At 39.4% G+C, this 20463-nt stretch overlaps 2 protein-coding genes and 1 long non-coding RNA gene across 3 annotated transcripts; 2 read left to right on the top strand and 1 right to left on the bottom strand.

The window, feature by feature from the left end:
- The first annotated feature begins 1730 nt into the window (after positions 1 to 1730).
- On the top strand, positions 1731 to 9389 carry LOC136709420 (uncharacterized). Its single transcript, XR_010804491.1, has 3 exons — positions 1731 to 1854; positions 1936 to 2076; positions 8603 to 9389. It is a non-coding gene; the product is annotated as an uncharacterized lncRNA (long non-coding RNA).
- On the bottom strand, positions 1737 to 14369 carry cd81b (CD81 molecule b). The gene is made up of 8 exons (XM_066684640.1): positions 14175 to 14369; positions 10920 to 11034; positions 3665 to 3762; positions 3220 to 3294; positions 3032 to 3145; positions 2686 to 2784; positions 1969 to 2052; positions 1737 to 1874 (listed from the first exon to the last, which is right to left on the bottom strand). Exons 1-8 carry the CDS (start codon positions 14238 to 14240, stop codon positions 1809 to 1811), a joined length of 717 nt encoding a protein of 238 aa, XP_066540737.1. The 5' UTR covers positions 14241 to 14369; the 3' UTR covers positions 1737 to 1808.
- Positions 14370 to 16012: 1643 nt separating this feature from the next.
- Positions 16013 to 20445, top strand: c11h11orf58 (chromosome 11 C11orf58 homolog). The gene is made up of 5 exons (XM_066684641.1): positions 16013 to 16207; positions 17159 to 17242; positions 17942 to 18002; positions 18574 to 18683; positions 19380 to 20445. Exons 1-5 carry the CDS (start codon positions 16103 to 16105, stop codon positions 19611 to 19613), a joined length of 594 nt encoding a protein of 197 aa, XP_066540738.1. The 5' UTR covers positions 16013 to 16102; the 3' UTR covers positions 19614 to 20445.
- The last annotated feature ends 18 nt before the right edge of the window (positions 20446 to 20463 follow it).

Below are 20463 nucleotides of genomic sequence, written 5' to 3' on the forward strand. Positions count from 1 at the left end.
CCAGTCCATCTCCACAGATACATGAGGTCATTGGTTTCATTTCTTTCATGGCTCAGGGGTGGTGCTGAATGCTTTGCTGGATAAACAATAGCCTTTCTAGAATTTAGGGTAATTATCACAGAGAAATTCCCTCATATATTAATCTCCCTGTTCCCTCATGTATCGCTGTAATTCATTTCATTATATGAATGTCTAATCAATATTCATTATTTTATGTTATTATTAATAAACCAGTTGTGTGATTAAACCAATCCTTGGTTATTTGTGTGTGCATTTTTCTTGTACAGAATTATTCCTTCTAGTTCAGATTCAATTTCAGAGTCAAGAACCTACGGCGGGTCAATGAGCATAATTCATTAATAATAATAAATTCCAGCTACTACTGCTGTATAATATGTAAAGTCATCTATTATGATGACCTGCATGTCCAAGCTAAAATTGTACAGGTAAAGACACTACATATTATTTAATGGCTCCCAAACATGGAGTTCAACAAAATGAATTAAATAATTATTAATCAATTAATAATTAATTATCATTGACTCCGCTATAGGGCGGCACAGTGGCGCAGCAGGTAGTGTCACAGTCACACAGCTCCAGGGTTCGATTCCCGCTCCGGGTGACTGTCTGTGAAAAGGTGGTGTGTTCTCCCTGTGTCCGTGTGGGTTTCCTCCGGGTGCTCCGGTTTCCTCCCACAGTCCAAAAACACACGTTGGTAGGTGGATTGGTGACTCCAAAGTGTCCGTAGGTGTGAGTGAATGTGTGTGTCTCTGTGTTGCCCTGTGAAGGACTGGCGCCCCCTCCAGGGTGTATTCCCCGCCTTGCGCCCAATGATTCCGGGTAGGCTCTGGACCCACCGCGACCCTGAATTGGATAAGCGGTTACAGATAATGAATGAATGACTCCGCTATGTAGTGCTTATGCTGCCGAAACGTGTTCATAATCATTTCCACTACAAGGTTAAAGTCACAATAAACAAGTCTCAGTCTCAGTGCTAGAAGTTCACAGATAAATGCTTCATCATTATTTCGCCACTGGGATAAATATCCACTACTGAAATTAACACAAGATCTTGAAGAACAAAAGAATAACATGGAGGATGTCTTTTATTGAGTGGTATATTTTGAATATGTCATAATTGGCAACTGAACTTTATTTGGGCAGCTCAGCTTGTATGACATAAGGGTGGTCATTCACACTCTCAGAAAACATGCTGTTGTTCCAAAGCCCTGAGGACATCCAAAAGGGTTGTATCGCAGACAAAATCACAAACACAGATATAAGTTATGGCAAAATTGATGGTTCATATTATTATTATTATTATTATTATGTTACTAAGAACAGACCTACAATATAAAAGTATCAATTAAAATGTTTAAAAATGATAAAAATACTGACCACAGATCAAGGAACAACTCGCTTCATAATAGTTCATAATAACTTCAGCTATCTTACTTTAAAGGAACCTTCCTTTTATGAAAAATATTCAGCATTTTTACATTTAAAAATTATTACGTATTTAAAAACATAGTACTCTCTAAAGCTAGGTTGGAAAACTGAAATGCTTAAAACAAAATGTATCTTCTTCTTTAGGAAAGATGGTCATTTATATGAAAGGCTGCGCTGATGTGAAACCATCTGAAGATTCTGCAACTGTTTAAAACAAAACCCACACACACAGAGTACATTAAAATGATCTGACTGGTGAAAAACCTTAAAACCTGAAGCACCAAAAACAGAAGATGTTTCTCCTTCCATCACCGGCTGAATTCTTGGCATCGCATGCTGTTGGTCAAAGCAATTGTGCTTTAGTACGCTGGGGCGGCGTTACGGACTGCGCAACACAAAACCATGGTGAAGATCATCTCAAACACCTACAGGTGAAATGGGGAAGAGTTAAGATGTGTAACACGTGTGGGTATTTATTCTACACAGTGTATAACTGTCATGCAGTGCGAATCTCAGTACCATGATGACAGCAATGACCAGGGCAGCTAGACCAATTATATGGAGTTTCTCAGAGAACAGGTCCCTCAGCTTCATATGGCAGCTCTGAGAGAGAGAGAACACTGTAATGTAAGTACAGTATAGGAAGTATTAATTTAAATATTTTAAATTATACATTTCCCAAAACAACAGACAATTAACATGTATTATCAGTGTTATTAAAAACGACTACAACTGTAAGTACATTACAAAATAATGTAAAATGAACATTATGAAAAATATGTCTGAAGGCAAAACCATTGTGGAGAAAAAAGAGCACGAAATAGATAGAGAACAGACAAAAATAGCTAAAAACCAGAGCTCCTCACTGCTGCGCTCTTGGGACTGGGTGAACAGCGAGTGGCTCATAATCATTTAAAGGGACATGCGCTGAAAATGGCTGTTTTGAACAGGGCTGTTTAGACAGGGAGAGAACTCTGCCGTGGGGCTTGTGGGGTTTTGACCAGAACTTTGTTCCCTCATGGAAAAGGTAGTGAATGTGTCCACATATTTGACAGGGACACTGAAAATCAATAAATAACACACACAGAGTCTCATTTATATGAAGGACTATAGCACCCTCTTGTGGAGCAATACATAAATGTCAGTCAATGAGTGAGTGAGTGAGTGAGTTAGAAGCCAGTTCAGTGAGATGCTTTGCATCTACAAACACAAGAAATTAGTGAATATTTGATGTACCTGTGAGACGAGAGGGCTCACTGTTGGTCTGTCAGCACAGACATTGCGCCTAATGTCTAAAAACAACGAATTGTCATCCCCTTTACCGCAGCAATCCAGCTGAATGAGAAACAGAAAAAACGTTTTCAATTTCAAATAACTCTTCAATATGAACTCTATATCTAAGGGATAACGTGTCTACATGCACATACACACACACAAACATACCATATAGCGAATCACAAAGCAAGTTTAAGAACCACAAGGTGATAAGCTGAATGATTACAGTACTACCTTGTTACAACAAGAACAAAATCAAAGCATTAGCCGATTTGAAGCAGAGAGAGGAGCCGCCTGATTGACTCACAGTACTATGGAAAGTCTCCAGAAGTTTGGAAGCAGCCTTGCGGGTGGGGGAGTCCGTTGGTTCCAGAGCCTTCATGTAGGCAGCATCGTAAAAGCTGATGAGCTCAGTGGAGATCTGGAGGAGAAGGAGAGCAGTTAGCATCCAGCTATGATAAAGAGAAATTGTGTGTAAGTGTCAGTGGCATGTACCGTCTCTCTGTTGATGTATCCCCATATTGCTGCTGCCACCTCGCAGGCAAACAAGATAATTAAACATGTAAAAAACTGAGAGAGAGAGAGAGAGAGAGAGAGAGATCATCAACCAACCTGCACAGTCTCTTTATACATCCTAGCTATAATAGTCTCTTAAAGGAGCGCACCCTATAATCACTGAAATGAATGAGGAGTGGGGGGGGGGGGGTTGTTTCCTATCCTCCTCCTAAAGTTACATAGTGCAGTTTCTGCAGCACTGAGCCCAGAGTAGCAACAACAGAGGCTCTATTCTCCCTATTACAGCTCAGGGGAGTTACCCAGTTTAGTGACTGGCTATTAAGATGTATATATTATAAGAAGTATTTATTGATTATTATGTATTAATCGTGGATAAATATGATCCAGTAGTGCTATTTTCAGGGAAAGGTTATACAGTACTCACTGTCCCGAGAAGACACTGAGATTCTTGAATGGCGCCATAGCAGCCGAGAAACCCAACAAACATCATCAGAGCTCCAACAGCGATCAGTACATAGACACCTAGGAGAGGGATCAAACCGACATGAGCATATGGTGTCAAAATTGGTTCTAAAATTCTGAGAACCAAAAAACAGAATTCATAAACAATCAAAGACATTTTGTAACTGTCATTAGTATCGAGAGTTAGAAAAACATGTATTTAAACAGAATGTTTCTGTATATAATCTTGTAAGGGGGGCGGTGGGATGTAGGCTGCTGAAGTTCTCACCAGATTTCATGAGTAATAATAATAATAATAATAAGTACCTTTGTTTATATAGCACATTTCATATAGTTAAAAATACATTAAACTAAAATGTAAAAGGAATAATAAGGGAAAGAACAGAAATAATGAACTAAGAAAAAAAAAAGCAGGTAGTGTCGCAGTTGTGGGTTCGATTCCCGCTCCGGGTGACTGTCTGTGAGGAGTGTAGTGTGTTTTCCCTGTGTCCGCATGGGTTTCCTCCAGGTGACTGTCTGTGAGGAGTGTAATGTGTTTTCCCTGTGTCCGCATGGGTTTCCTCCAGGTGACTGTCTGTGAGGAGTGTGGTGTGTTCTCCCTGTGCCTGCATGGGTTTCCTCCGGGTGCTCCGGTTTCCTCCCACAGTCCAAAAACACATGTTGGTAGGTGGATTGGCGACTCAAAAGTGTCCGTAGGTCTGAATGTGTGAGTGTGTGTGTTGCCCTGTGAAGGACTGGCGCCTCTTCCAGGGTGTATTCCCGCCTTGCGCCCATTTACTCCAGGTAGGCTCTGGCCCACCGTGACCCTGAACTAGATAAGGGTTACAGATAATGAATGAATGAATGAATGAATGAATGAATGAATGAATGAATGAAAGAAATAATGAAATATTCCAGTAAAAATAAGGGAAAACATAAAAATAGTAAAACCTCAGTAAAAGTTAAGACACACAAGAAAACAACTAGTAACATAAAGGCAATACATTTAAAAAAGGATATAATAATAACAACAGTAATACTGTTTAAAATCCAATTAACGCTGTGTGCTGAAATATAACTAAGAATTAATATTTACTGAAAGACCTGAGTTGGGTTCTTTGCCAGAGACGTTTAGCATATTACATTTGTCCCACAATCAAATTATAATCTTTATCATCCTGTCCTCTGAACTGGATGGAGTGGTTACAGGTAATGAATGAATGAATGAATCCTGTCCTCTGAAGCCTCCTCCTCTCCAAGGCTCTCCTGTCCAGTCCTTTCTCCATCTGTCTTTTAATTTGGAGACGTGATGTTGTGGTCACTGAGAACACTTAAGCTTTGCAAATAATCTGCATTTGTGCCCCCACCATTCCCCAGCCCCTTCATCCCCACAGCTACAGACAGAGAAGGAGGTGTCCCAGAGCAGCTCAGCCCACTGCATGGAAGCGATTACACAGACCATAGACTAAACAGGAACACAGCACATCACAGACACAGCGGAAGACTGTGTCTTTGAAATTGCCCTCTGTAATTTCATTAGCCTCAACGAGTCTCACTAATTTACAAACGGACACAGGGCAACGGTGGGATCGGCGTCCAGTTCTACAGATAGGTTTCTACTTCTGTTTGTCTAGTGGTCAGACAAAGTCTAATAAGTTTACTCCAGTCATAACAGTCAGGTATCGCTCCTAATAAAGACCCAAAGCTCAGTCATGACACCAGAGCTTTTCATAAAGGTTTAAACTGCTTCACATCATGTTTTCACTCGAGTGGTAAAAAGGTTCTACACTGTTTTAGACTAATTTAAGCAGCAGGACCACTGCCAAACTGAAGCCCACTGCCTTATCAAAGGGGGAATCCAGAGTGAGCAAAGGCTTTCAGAGTATTTTAATGATTCAGATTGAGATTTAATAACTCTACAAAAGTCAGATTAAGATTCAGTTACTCTACAAGAGTCAGATTCAGTTACTCTACAAGAGTCAAGTTCAGATTCAGTTACTCTACAAGAGTCAGATTCAGTTATTCTACAAGAGTCAGATTCAGTTACTCTTCAAGAGTCAAGTTCAGATTCAGTTACTCTACAAGAGTAAGATTCAGATTCAGTTACTCTACAAGACTCAGATTCAGATTCAGTTACTCTAAAAGAGTCAAGTTCAAATTCAGTTACTCTACAAGAGTCAGATTCAGATTCAGTTACTCTACAAGAGTCAAATTCAGATTTCAGTAACTCAACAAGTCAGATTCAGTTATTATACAAGAGTCAGATTTAGATTCAGTTAGTCTACAAGAGTCAGATTCAGTTACTCTACAAGAGTCAAGTTCAGATTCAGTTACTCTACAAGAGTCAGATTCAGTTATTCTACAAGAGTCAGATTCAGTTACTCTACAAGAGTCAAGTTCAGATTCAGTTAATCTACAAGAGTCAGATTCAGATTCAGTTACTCTTCAAGAGTCAAGTTCAGATTCAGTTACTCTACAAGAGTAAGATTCAGATTCAGTTACTCTACAAGACTCAGATTCAGATTCAGTTACTCTAAAAGAGTCAAGTTCAAATTCAGTTACTCTACAAGAGTCAGATTCAGATTCAGTTACTCTACAAGAGTCAAATTCAGATTTCAGTAACTCAACAAGTCAGATTCAGTTATTATACAAGAGTCAGATTCAGATTCAGTTACTCTACAAGAGTCAAATTCAGATTTCAGTTACTCAACAAGTCAGATTCAGATTCAGTTATTATACAAGAGTCAAGTTCAGATTAAGTTACTCAACAAGTCAGATTCAGATTCAGTTACTCTACAAGAGTCAGATTCAGATTCAGTTACTCTACAAGAGTCAAATTCAGATTTCAGTAACTCAACAAGTCAGATTCAGTTATTATACAAGAGTCAGATTCAGATTCAGTTACTCTACAAGAGTCAAATTCAGATTTCAGTTACTCAACAAGTCAGATTCAGATTCAGTTATTATACAAGAGTCAAGTTCAGATTAAGTTACTCAACAAGTCAGATTCAGATTAAGTTACTCAACAAGTCAGATTCAGATTCAGTTACTCTACAACAGTCAGATTCAGATTTTTAAAATCTTTAAAATCTACCTCAGAGATCACCCCCCATTTTGTAACCTAATAGAGAATACTCATATTTTGCTCTGCAGTGCTAATCTGGGTATATTTAGTCAGTTTCTACATTTTACAATTTAGGATCAGGAGATTTGTACATTAATGCAGAAATGGGGAACCAAACCTAATGCTTAAGTAATAAATCCATCATTAAATCATTACAATGCACCATTGGCACTCTGTCTGAACACTAATCACAACCAGATGCTGATGTTGTAATTTTCATGTCCTGTGTGGAGAAACCACAGCATAAAGTACAGGAAAATGACAAAGAAGAAAGGTTAAAAGTTTTTGTTTTTATAAAAGGCAGTAAGAGGACGGGAGGACTTCACAGAGCAATCATGGCTGCCGACTCTGACTCTAAATTTCAGAGTTTGTAGGTTTCGAATCTGTAATGATTTGCCCTGATGGCAGGGCCTGAGCGTATTTTGGAAATGTTTTAACCAGCAGTTAAGAAATCCAGCGTACTAAAAACATCCAGTGCACGTTGTAATTTGTGGAGTAATGAGCACATGTGAAGGGTTATTTGAGTTACACATGGGTGTGCAGTGGAGGCACAGAGCTTGCATGGGTGGGCCGGAGCAGCCGGGCAACGGGCGACCCCTTCAAATGAAAAGACAGCGTGGGTGCTATATAAAGAAGAGGGCGGAGGCACAGCTGCTTCTCCTTGTAGTTAAAACCGAGCGAAGGGAGACAAGCCGACGTCCTCGGTGCAAATTAATGGACACTTAGTGTAAGTTAGAGCCCACAGCAAGAGGAGCACCCAGACTGGAGGAACTGTGTCCTCAGCAGCTGCACTCGTCTCGATGTAGAAGCAGAGAGACAGTGTGTGTGTGTGTGTGTATGTGCAGGTTTTTGTGTGTATTTGCCAGGTTTCACCCTCGTGGGGACTAAAGTTTTTTTCACAATTATCTTCTGTAAAGCATTACATTTTTTGGATAAAAACATTTTAAGGCAAGTGTAGAGATAGGGTAAGGGTTTGCTAAGCAAGTAGTAGTAGTGGTTTAGGTAAGGGTAAAGTTAGAGTTAGCATTAGACTAGCTGTATTGACTCAGGTCAGGGTTAGGGATAAGGGTTGGGGTTAGGGTTTAAGGATATGGTTAGTGGTAGTAGTAGTTGATGTTAGGTATGAAGTTAGTTATGCAATGTCCCTTTAAACCATGTAGGCAGGACTGTGTGTGTGTGTGTGTGTGTGTGTGCGTGTGTGTGTGTGTAGTGGCGGTGGGTAACCACACCCTGTGGTAACACTGTGCTCCTCCCTGGTCAGTTATGAAAACGGTCACACTCCACCGTACGGGTGTGGTTCCTAACAGAGATATATATAAATTTAAAAGGGCAGGGGAGTGGGGGCATGTTTTTAAAGTATAGTATGCTTTAGAATTCTTAAAAGGACCAAATTTAACATCTCTTGCCTCTCCTGGGAATTTACTGATGAAAGAGGGAGATGAAGCTTGAGATTTTTTATTAAAGGGCACATATCCCTCGACCCCTTCTTTTCCGCAGTGGTTCTTAATGAAACGTCTGTGACTTGCTTTGGTTAAAACCCCACACGCCCCACAACAGCATTCTCGCGCTGTCTGAACAGTTCCTTTATATGATGGGTCACTCAATGTTCACCCCAACCCGAGCACACAACAGAAAGAAGCGAGGAGCAGAAGTCTGTTTTTTTAGCCGTTTTCACTCTGTTTCCTTTATTCTCTGTTCTCATTTTCTACGTTTTTACTCAGTGCTCTTATTTCTCTGTGCACCTTGTGTCTGTTTTGCTGCATTTAACCTCATCTATGCACTCTCACATAAACACAGGTTCAGCGATGTGATTGGACAGACTGTGATTGGACAGAAGGGGCGGGGCACTGGACGTCAGAAGTGGAACTGAAACATGGAACCGTTTTATCCCATGTTTTCTGACTATTTATTATTGTGTAAATACTACACAGATAATGTATATTTTTATATAAACTGTTCATTGTTGTTCTGGATTTTAGCCACATGCACTGTGTTACGATTCTGAAACACTAGAAACAAAAGCCAGGTTCCTTCCAAATACGCAGACCCAGGACAAGAACATGTTGAAAATTTGTTTAACATCATTAAGTTAAAACTAAAGCCCAAAAATATTACAAATCCCATTATAAATTCAGTCAACAGCTTGGTTCTATTTTGTAAATATGGACACATTTAGGATCTGACACCTGCAACACACTAAAAAAAGTTAGGACAGAGGCAGAATAAGAGTGAAAAGTTAGAATATAGAGGGTATATTCTACCATTTGCAAATATTCCACTATAAACTGAGAATTCATAACAGTGGATATTATGATGATTCTGAATAAAAGGAGCATCCAAGAAAGGCTCAGTCTTTGCAAACAAGTCTCTAACAAGTCTCTCTTTCACCTATTACTGTACATAATATTGTACAAATATCTCCAGAGAAATCCCAGTCTGTGTTGCGCAGAGCCACCACTGAATCTGTGACCTTGGAGAACTCAGATGGCACTGCATGAAAAATATCATTCTGCTGTGATAAATAAAGCTCAGGGGTTAAGAAGTACCTTAGAAAACAAGTTGTTTGCTGACAACATTGGAACACTTTTCTTTGTGTTGTGTCTAAAAATAATTTATAACAAATCAGATATTATAATTATTTACAGAGAAGGAGCACAAATAAGCTGGGCTTACACCATTAGAAAAGCAGTCTCTGAAACACAACACTTTGTACACGGCCAAAAATTAATAACAAAGTCTCAAGTGTTAAGACAAAATCAAACTTCACTTGTTATATAATGAATTTATTACACTGTCTGTCGTATGTAAACACCCACACACACACTGAGTTACCCCAAAGGACATACGCAGGTCCTGTTTCCTGTCTCTTAAGGGCAAGACTTCAAGGGAAATCTGTATCATTCACAGTTAAATGACCTCACTATCACCTCACAATCACTGTCAGAGCAAATACTAATAATGCCATGTTTCATCTTTCATTTCTTGATATTATTCTAAAACATTTTTAGATTTAGCAAAATATTATGAAAAAAGAACATTTTTATGTTAGGGTTAGCTCCAGGTTTTAAAAGTGGTCTCAGAATGTTGAGCTGCACGGCATCTTCAGGCGAGAAAATGTTGTTAAAATGTTTCAGGTTAAAGTAACATTAGTAAAGATTTGGTATTTTTGCTCCTGGGCTCCCCCTAGAGTTACAGATATTACGTTCACTTTTACAGAACTGTCCTGAAATCATGGTGGAGGGGAAAGGAAGGGGGGTTTTCCTACCCTCATTCAAAGGTTACATAGTGCAGTTTCAACAGTGCTGAGCCTGAAGTAGCAACAACAGAGGCTCTATTTTCTCTATTTTCTCTATTACAACTCAGTGGAGCATCATTTATAATAATTCTGAAGCTGTAATTTTAAAGTACAAATGCTACCTAATGTTGCTTGAATATGTTTCATCTTTTGCACACAACAGTAAAAGGCTGTAAAATTGTTTACTATTTTTCCCAAAATTAAAATGACAAAATCCATGTAAATTGTGTTAAAATGTGCTAATGAATGGACCAATAGGCAGGGTCCAAAATTACTTAATTGTAATTAATTGTGATTACATTTCAACATCAAATTGCACAGAAAATAAATTATATTTTTACATTATTATCATTATCTGTAACCCTTATCCAGTTCAGGGTCGCGGTGGGTCCAGAGCCTACCTGGAATCATTGAGCGCAAGGTGGGAATACACCCTGGAGGGGGTGCCAGTCCTTCAAAGGGCAACACACACTCACACATTCACACCTACGGACACTTCTGAGTCACCAATCCACCTACCAACGTGTGTTTTTGGACTGTGGGAGGAAACTGGAGCACACACAGGGAGAACACACCAACTCCTCACAGACAGTCACCCGAAGCGGGAATCGAACCCACAACCTCCAGGCCCCTGGAGCTGTGTGACTGCGACACCACCTGCTGCACCACTGTGCTGCCCCCTTATATTTTTACCTCTTCTGTAAATGTACCTGTTTGGACATACCAAGGTTTTGCCCTTAACGTGAACCAATGATTCCATATTCTGAGATGATTTAGAGCTTCTGTATGATATTTTACAGCTTCACTCTTATGACTTACTGATGTAGAAAGTTCCTGGAGCATGGTTCCCCTCATACTCGGCCGACAGCAGTTGAGTGGTCTGATTGTCATGGCGAAGCCACAGAGCTATTCCCAGAATAACACCCCCAGCCAGCTGGAACAGAGAAACGTAACAGAGAAAACATGCACTTTACTGTACACTCTCCTTCACCAGACAACTTTCTACGAATGAAACCATCATTCAGTAAGACCACGTTCCACAAATCATAGCCCTGACACTTCTGAGGCCTTTTCTGTTTCGAGCACAGGATTCGTGTCTGTCCAGTGTGTGAGAGAGTAGCTTATTGTTTTCCGGATGTCAGCTGTTTGTGATAACTATCTTTCACATATAATTTAACTTCTTGTTATTGTTTCTGAGAGTCAAGAACCCATGGCTCCAGTGAGAAACGTGAATCTTTTTTCCGTGACACTCTGTGCAGCACAATAAGTGGAAGTGCTGCTCAATAAGTTTGTCATTTTCTTGCACCAGATCCAAGAACTCGATTCTGATATAAAAAAAAAAACAGCCCCACCAAATGCAGACTGGATTAAAGGATAGTCACTTGTGTGAGAAATGAAAGAAGATATTCTCAATTGTCTTAGGTTACATTTTCATATTTATTTACAACATATTCATTTAATATTTGTTAACTTGTTATTTTTAATATTTAGCAATAATTCTAGGTCAATATTTGTATTGTAGATATAGGAGCTCCCTGCTTCCTATCAGCACCACTGTAAAGCACATCTAAATAACTCTGGACTTTAGTTGTTATTTAAAGTCTTTCATTGTTATAGAAATAGTGCACTGCAACAGCAGGATGAGGACTGAAATGTTGATGTTTTAGGAACAAATTACGGTACCAATGTTGCCCAGACACAATGTTACCCCTGTCCCTTTTTTATTTATTCATTCATTCATTATCTGTAACCCTTATCCAGTTCAGGGTTGCGGTGGGTCCAGAGCCTATCTGGAATCATTGGGTGCAAGGCAGGAATACACCCTGGAGGGGGCGCCAGTCCTTCACAGGGCAACACAGACACTCACACATTCACACCTATGAACACTTATGAACACTTATGAACACTTTTGAGTCGCCAATCCACCTACCGACGTGTGTTTTTGGACTGTGGGAGGAAACCGGAGCACCCGGACGAAACCCACGCAGACACAGGGAGAACACACCACACTCCTCACAGACAGTCACCCGGAGCAGGAATCGAACCCACAACCTCCAGGTCCCTGGAGCTGTGGGACTGCGACACCTACCTGCTGCGCCACCGTGCCGCCCTCCCCTTTATTTATTTATTTATATATAAAAGAAATAGTGCACTATAAAATGTGTTTGTCATTTTTTAGTGATCAAATTCCCAGTGATGAATCTGACTCTAATTTTTCTCAGTGACTTTTTTGTTCATGAAAACAAACGTTAGGGCAAGTAAGTACCCAGAGGCTGTTCTTGATCCACAACAAATAACAAGGACACTTTCGTTCAAGACTTTCCAATGAGTGCCACCTGAAAATCCCACCCTTCACTAAGTCATCTCAAGCGTGGCCTCTTCTCAAGAACATACTTCCATAGAACAAAAGTCCATTTTTGTGTCCTTGCTATTGAGAAATACTCACTATAAAAGGCCCACAATGCAGTCCCAAATTTAGTGCACGGATGCTGTGTCCATTCCAGTGAAGAAGGAATCCCTCTTGACTCATGCACCGGGAGACAATGCATTCAATTTAAAACCCAGCATAAATCGAGCTGAAGGATGCACACTCAGAATCACTGGCCATGAGTCAAAGCCTACTTCAGATGCTGTGTGGACAATCACTAAAACAAGCTGGTGTAATTTTTCTGAGGCATTAATGTTTCATATAGGATCTGAAAAGATATATCTGTTATTTGTTATCAATTCACTGTGCTGTAAAGACTTCAGTTTTGAATTGGGAATGAGCGAACTAGTGAACCATTCCCTGCACAGCTTGTGTTTACCCTCTCAGTCACTGAACTAGGCAGAAATGTTTAAAAATGAGTGGAACTTCCCTTTAATTAAACGGATCTGGACTGAAAATTGTAGGCACAACAAAAGTCAATGTTTTGATGAAAGGCTGCAGTCAACAATCTTAGTTTCTTGTTTCTCTCTCATTGTACTTTGCTACTGACTCTAAAACAAGAAATAAAGGAATTGTCTTACACCCGACCCCCACCCAAAAACATCCAAGAAAAAACCCCACAAGCCGAGCAGTTCACCCCCCACCCCCACCCCCGTCTAAAAACAGCCGATTTCAGTGCCTGTTCCTTTAAATGATAATGAGCCACACGCTGTTTACCCGAACCCAAGCACACAGCAGTGAGGAGCAAAGAGCAGAAAGTCTGGTTTTTAGTCTTTCTTCTCCATTCTCGTTTTATCCGTTTATACTCAGTGCTCTTATTTCTCGGTGCATGTTGTATCTGTTTTGTTGCATTTAACCTCATTTTTGTGCTCTCACATAAATGCGTGTCCAGCGCTGTAATTGGGCAGACTCAGACGAGGGGGAGTGGCAATCCTAAAGTCTCTACACTTGGCCTCAGAAGACATTTCAACTAATTTTATTTTTAATATTTACTTTATGTTTAAATTTCATTATATTCTGCTATGCTTATTCACTCTACTGACTTTAAAAAGTCATAAATGCAAGACATGCTGAATAGCTGCAGTTCTTTTACTTTCCCCTAAGCTATACTTTAGCAGTTTTTTCAGCAGCTACTTTTATTCTTCTGTTAATCTGCTTTCCTGGAAGGTACCTTTACTTAGCTCATTATTTTTAAACAAATAACAACTGTTATTATTTGAGATTGGATTTTGGATTCTGTATCCAGCTTTTCAACAAGAGCGTTTTAAATTTTATACGAACATGTGTAAAATGTTATTCTCTGATGAATTCCCAATGTAATTGCAACAGTGGATATATAACTAATGTTTGAGGAGCACTGACTGACGGAGTAATTAGAGTAAAGCTAAACAGATCTACAGCTTTGGAGGAGAACTGGTGATCATTTAGAATTAAACACATAAGTGAGAATAGCTTTTAAAATGTTTACATATGTCCAAATGCTTAAAGTCCATTTTGATAAATCAAAAAGATTATTTTGTTCTGTATTGTATGTTAATCTGCCTGAGAGAAATGTAACAGTAAAACATGTTTAAATCTGAAAAAAAATTGTAAAAAAACAATTGTAATAAAAAAATGGAAAGACTTGAGTAAACAGAGAAACTTACCCAAAAAATGAAGTTGAAGAAAAACAGCATGTACTTAATGCACTGGGAGAAGCCTGTTAGAGCCATGATTTTCTGAGGGTCCTGCTGAAGTTCAAAGAAATGATGCTGAGAGTGAAACAAGCCTCAGAATTGAACCTCCACTGTCTACAGGAGCCTCACACACAATCCACACTACGGCAGCGATTAGTGAGAGGGCTGTTCCACACTGTTCCTCACTCACCCAGGAGCAGGGGAGAGTACAACAACCAGTCCAGCCCACTACGTGAGGCGGGTACACACACACACACACACACACACACACACATCAACTTCTTCCAGCAGAGTTTTTTATCCTGAACTGAGTTCATAAAACTTAGCAAATGTGTGAAGAGTTGCTCAGAAGAGGTGAATGGATTACCAAATTTAAACACGTATAATCAACTTGTTTGTTTTATGAACTTACATTTGATGTAGTGTCTGAAATATCCCTTTAATACATATTTTTCAACTTTAAACCTAAGAAACTTTAGAACCCGGTTCTAAAATCTTTAACACACTAACAACACTCAGATATAACAGATATAACACTCAGTAACTTTTAAATTGACTGTTTTCTGTAACAGTACTAGAAGAACAAAAATGACACAGTATTATCAGCATTGATGCTATTGCAACGAGGAATTTGTGGGAATTAATTTCTTAAATTGTATCATTTTTCATCTTACTTTTCAGTAAGCTAACATGGCTGTACCTTCAAAGTACAATTGTCAGCAAAAGATTATCATATAATTAATATATGATAAAAATATTATTTGTTTTGAAAGAATCTAATCAATTGGAAAAAGGATATTCATTACAAATATTTAGTCAACAATTCTGATTCTTAATGAAACGTCTGTGACATGCACTGTTCACCCCAACCCCGAGCCCACAGCAGTGAAGAGTGAGGAGCAGAATCTGTTTTTTTGTTGTTTTTTTTTGCCTATTTTCATTCGTTTTTACTCAGTGCTCTTATTCCTCTGCGCTTGTTGTGTCTGTTTTGCTGCCTTTAAACTCCGTTTTGCTCTCTCTGCGCTGTGATTGGAGAGACTCAGACGAGGGGGCGGAGCAATTCAAATATCTGCACTTGACGTCAGAAAAGGAGCAGAATCAAGACGGCTCGTCTCAGTAAACAATTAGCTGTTGATTCAACGTTGAAATAACGTAATGACTGCCGTCTAATCAACGTTCTCTTAAGGTTGAAAATGAAAGTTGAAAAGACGTCCAAACACAGACATTGAAAAGACGACTATTAGACGTATTTTGGACGTCCATTGACGTTTTTAATTGGTCCCGAAATAAATTACTTGTATAAAACGCGTTTTGGACGTCCACTGACGTTATCGATTGGTCACCACTTAACCAACTTATTAAAATGGATTTTGGACGTCCATTGACGTTTAAAATATGTCCTTGACGGACAGACTACTTTTAGACCTATTTTGAACGTCCAGGGACGTTCCTTGTTTACTGGGGTTTTACTCCATGTTTTTCGGTTTAGGCGCCACACAGAAAACTGAAAAGGCGATTTGGTTTCAGTGATTGGTGGTGGGCTCGAGATTCACACATTAATGCAAACACACAAAACATGCCCCTTTTAAACACAGTCAACGGAAGTTCTAAAATGTATAGAAAGGCCAAAACTATGTGGTCCGGAAAATAACAAAAATAGGGACCGACGGAACGTCATGTACACAGGTTTTACTAACGTTGTGGGGATCCAGATCTGTTTACACACGTTGTGGGGACGTGTGATCTTTGTGATGACCATTGGTGTAGGAGAGAGAATTGTAGAAGATGGATAAGGTTAGGGTTTGTGTTAATGGTAAGTCCACGCAATGAACGTACGTCAATGTTATGTCCCCACAGTGTACGGAGTGAGTCGTACGTGTGTGTGTGTTAGTTACTAAATGCAGGTCAATGCTGGTGTGTTGGCGAGAGCTGGAGCTTGGTGTACAATGAGCTCTTCAGAGGAACGGTGTCATGGGACAAAACGAGCCGCGTCTCCAGATGAAGTATGTTCACACTGAGTGTGTGTATATATTTATATGACTGAGTGTGTGCGCACGCTTGTGTTTATTACGGTTAAAGAATCTCCTTCAGTCTAATTCGCCTCACTTTTCAGGCTAGCTTCCACTGCTAACTGAGCTGCTGTCTGTAGATGCCCTGGTTTCTGTTTTTCTCCCTCGCCCGGTCGAGCCGGTGTGATTTCTGGTGTTTTTATCCCTGTAATTCTTAACAGAATTATTAATTATATAGTGTGTGTGGTCTAATGAATATTACAAAGCAGCTACACTACATTATTTACAAGACAACCACTCTCAAGTAGATATATCTGGTCACTTTCCTGCGTTAGCATTAGCTGTGTTTGCTGCTAGACACCGCAGCAGGTTTTTGTTGGTAAACAGACCCTGTTCTCACTTGGGTTCGGTTATAACCCAGGTCCTGTTCACACTTTTGCTCTGATATAAGTCATAGTTATTTTCTCCTAAGTTACTCGACTCTTGTGTTATATTTCAGCAAATCAAAACACAAACATGCTGCTTAGCTAACGCTGCTGAGCTAATGAGGATTTATTTCTCATTTATAGCTCATTATCGAACATATATTTCAGAAACACAAGTTCAGCAGACGAGGTCCAGTATACACATGACCTCCGAGATCTACAAATCCAACCGAGTGATTAATAAAACTTTACAGAAACAGTGAGAAAGGTATTAGCTGCAGAACGAGGCAATGCTAGCGGTTTCAGAACACTGCCCCCTAGCGAAGTGGATACGAGGTCTTAGTATTCATATAAATGAGTTGTATTTGGGTTGAAGCTTTTAAATATGAGTAGCCATATAGGAGCACTGGTCATTCACTTTATTAAAGGGCAGTGTTTTGAACACATGTAGTCTTAGAACCGGGGTCCCGGATCTTGTCCACAGCTTTCAGTTTCCCATTCTCTTATTTCTCCTTCATAGGTGGGCTCCACACAGTGGTCTGCAGCAGACCTGGGGACAGACGAAAGGAAGCAGAAGTTCCTGAGGCTGATGGGGGCAGGAAAGGTGAACGCAAGTGCTCTTCCTTTCTCATCATCAGGAACTTTGAGTCACTCATATTTTACGCTACACACTTGAATGACAAGCAGCCTTTAACAAGTTTTTTAATGCTCTTTTTCTACTGAAGTGTTGCAAAAATGCAAGAGTAGTGATGCTGGTGTCTCATGTAGTCACTCATATGAGAAATTATTTTCACACGATGCTTCTGAGTACATATTGGGCATGAAAAAATAAGGTCTACCCTATAAACGGCATACAGTGCATGTAAATGAGTGTTTGCTTGTGCGTTCAGGAATGCTGCTTGTGTATTCATGTTCTGAATGGACAAAGGTATATTGATTTACCAAGCAAACAATATACATGTAAGCGATTATTATTTAAAATAATACTTCAATAAAGTACAAGTCACTTCAGATGAGGAATGAAGTTGTTTTCTAGTTCCTGAAGAAATCAGTTTTTGCTCCATGGAGCAGGTCCCTCACTTGGCTATGTCTAAAATAGGTTTAGGTTCTCTGATGCTAGTGATAGGTGTCGTATAATGGGTGTCTCATATTGTCAGCTTACTCACGCACACACTCACTCATGGGTAGGGATTAGACCACAAGGGGCACTGTTTCTCTCACACTCACATTTAGTGACTACTCCACACTTTTGTGTTTCTCATCAATGAAATCGCGCTGTGTCTTTGTTTGCTCTTCTAATTAGAAGGAGCACACTGGGCGTCTTGTTATTGGAGATCACAAATCCACTTCTAATTTTCGTTCAGGTGAGTAAACATGAATTTTTAGTGTAATAAATGTACTTGTAATTCAATCTAATTTAATTTACAGTGTCTAGAACAAAGTTGCATACTCAGGATGACAGTAAAAGGGCTTTGTTCTACTCAAAGAAAACCAGTAGAATAACAGTGAATTAATTTTTGATTGGAACAAACCCAACCTCTCAAATCTGACCAAAAGTACTGATTGGACATCAGCCCACCTACAAAGTTTAATTCCAGCACTAACCTTTACAAGTTTTACATGGATTATGAAGATGTAATATTTTCATCACAGTGTCCTCTTTAGGCACTCCACAGTAAATAGTATATATGGGTATAATTTTACAAAAATTACTGTATTAAATTCAACAAAACCAGATTAAAAATCAGACATTGCTGAGAGACTAAGGCCCATGTTCCACAGCCTCACCACACACACACACACTAAAAGCACAGTCACCTATGGACTGTGGACCACCACATAAATCATACCTGCTCTATGGGGGTCCTGACCATGTGTGCTGAGATACATTACTGTGAGCACTAAAGTGACACTCTCTCTTCTGTCTTTCACCAGGTGCAGAAGATCAGAGGATGAACTCTGAGCTGGAGCATCAGTACCAACAGGGTCTAGACAGCAAGCTTTCTGGACGGAACCGGAGACATTGTGGCCTTGGCTTCAGCGAGGTGAGGACATGTTCGTGTGGGATAAGCAGTTTTTTGGGAACCCTGACCGACCAGGGGGGGTGTCGTCAAGGTAGCAAAGACTCCTTCCACCCGCCTTATTTTTTGTTAGTTTTTTTACTGCCATTTATTCAACTCTGTGTTGATACCAGCAGATAGTCTTTTCTTTTCCTTTTGAATAAGAATAACCTGAGAATGTAAATTTAGTAATTTCATTATGGTACACTACGCTTTAATATTAATGTATTAAAAGACATTCTGTTGGTGGTTAAATGGTTAAACCTATTAACAAATGTGGGGACAGGCTTCATGTCGACTGATGGAGGAGATAGTAAGTTCAGTAATTTGCAAGATCCGAGGTTTAAATGTAGTTGGATGTGGGTTCACTATTTGGCAAATCACAGGTCACTGTTACACTTTCTATATATGCAGTGTAAATGATTAGAAATGACTTTTAATGCTTTTTCAACCATTAAGAGATTGAAAATCATTTATAAACATAAGTATATAGGGATCTTATAATAAAATGATACCTACAACTTTAAACTTTGGAAGAGAAACTCCACATTTGCAGAATTTCTCACACATCTCACTTCAGACGAGCTGACAGGTGGGACGCCACATTTTCTGTATTGTTCTTCCATTTCTGCATACTTCTCTGTTGTCATGTTTAAAGTAGTTTCCCTTCCTCCCTCACAGCCTGATCCTGAACCTGAGAGTCCGAGCACAGTTGAATCAGGAAAGCCAGACAGCCCCAAGAAGACCTCGGAGGAGACCCCTGATCCCGAAGAGGAACCAGAAGGGAGAGACTCACCCAGCGATGATGATGATGATGATGATGATGAAAAAGAGGAACAATCCAATGAAACCCACCCAAAAGAGGAAAAGGAAAAGAAAAAGACTTTTAAAATGGCTTTTGTCAAAGCAACATAAAATAGGAAGACAGTGGCTCTTTAATACATTCAGATTCTGCTTTGCTCTCCCCCTAAAACCTCACTGCAGAAGACAGGAGGCGCAGAGTTTAAACAAAACCAAACCCATAACTACCAACATTGTCGTTTTGTCTGTGCCAAGACATTGAGTTTTTTTGGGCACTCGAGAGAAGCTGCTCTTTTTTTTTTTTTATATATGTCCGGATATTTAGAAAAAAATAAAGGCTGTCCTTGTATAAAGGTTTTCTTTGTTAGGTGTATATGCAAATAATTTTCCAGCTGAGCATTCTTTAGTTCATTGTACATAGGGCATCACAAGTGGAGAGTAATGTTCTAATAAATGACAATGTCTAATTAATGTTCCGTAACTGGACTCCTACCCTGGTGACCCTGCAATGATATCAGCATCAGTAGGCCTGTCACAACAGCCATATATTTTTTTTTTTTTTTTGTTGATACAAACATAAATAATGGCGATGAATAATTGTCATTAATTAGAACATTACATGCCACTGGGGAAAAAAAAGCATGAACTTTTAGTAAAGCATCGTTAAGAATATCGCGACACAATTGGAATACAAAAAAATTAAAATATCCAAAATAATTTAAATATAGAATAAAATTTCAGTTCTTATACCAATCCGCAGAACAGAGAGCCCAGAAGAACCCAGAGAACAACAGAGCAAGCGGCTAATACTGGCGACATTCATCCTTATGTAAACGCACGTACACACAGTAAACAGTGGACAATACTGAGGTCAGCAACAACTACTGAGGTAATGTCCATATATTGTACGAAAAGTCAACAATGTAATTAAAGTGACCTAGGTTTTTAAGTTTTTTCTAATAAA

Source organism: Hoplias malabaricus, chromosome 11 (genome assembly GCF_029633855.1).
Source record: "Hoplias malabaricus isolate fHopMal1 chromosome 11, fHopMal1.hap1, whole genome shotgun sequence".
NCBI classification, from domain to species: domain Eukaryota; kingdom Metazoa; phylum Chordata; class Actinopteri; order Characiformes; family Erythrinidae; genus Hoplias; species Hoplias malabaricus.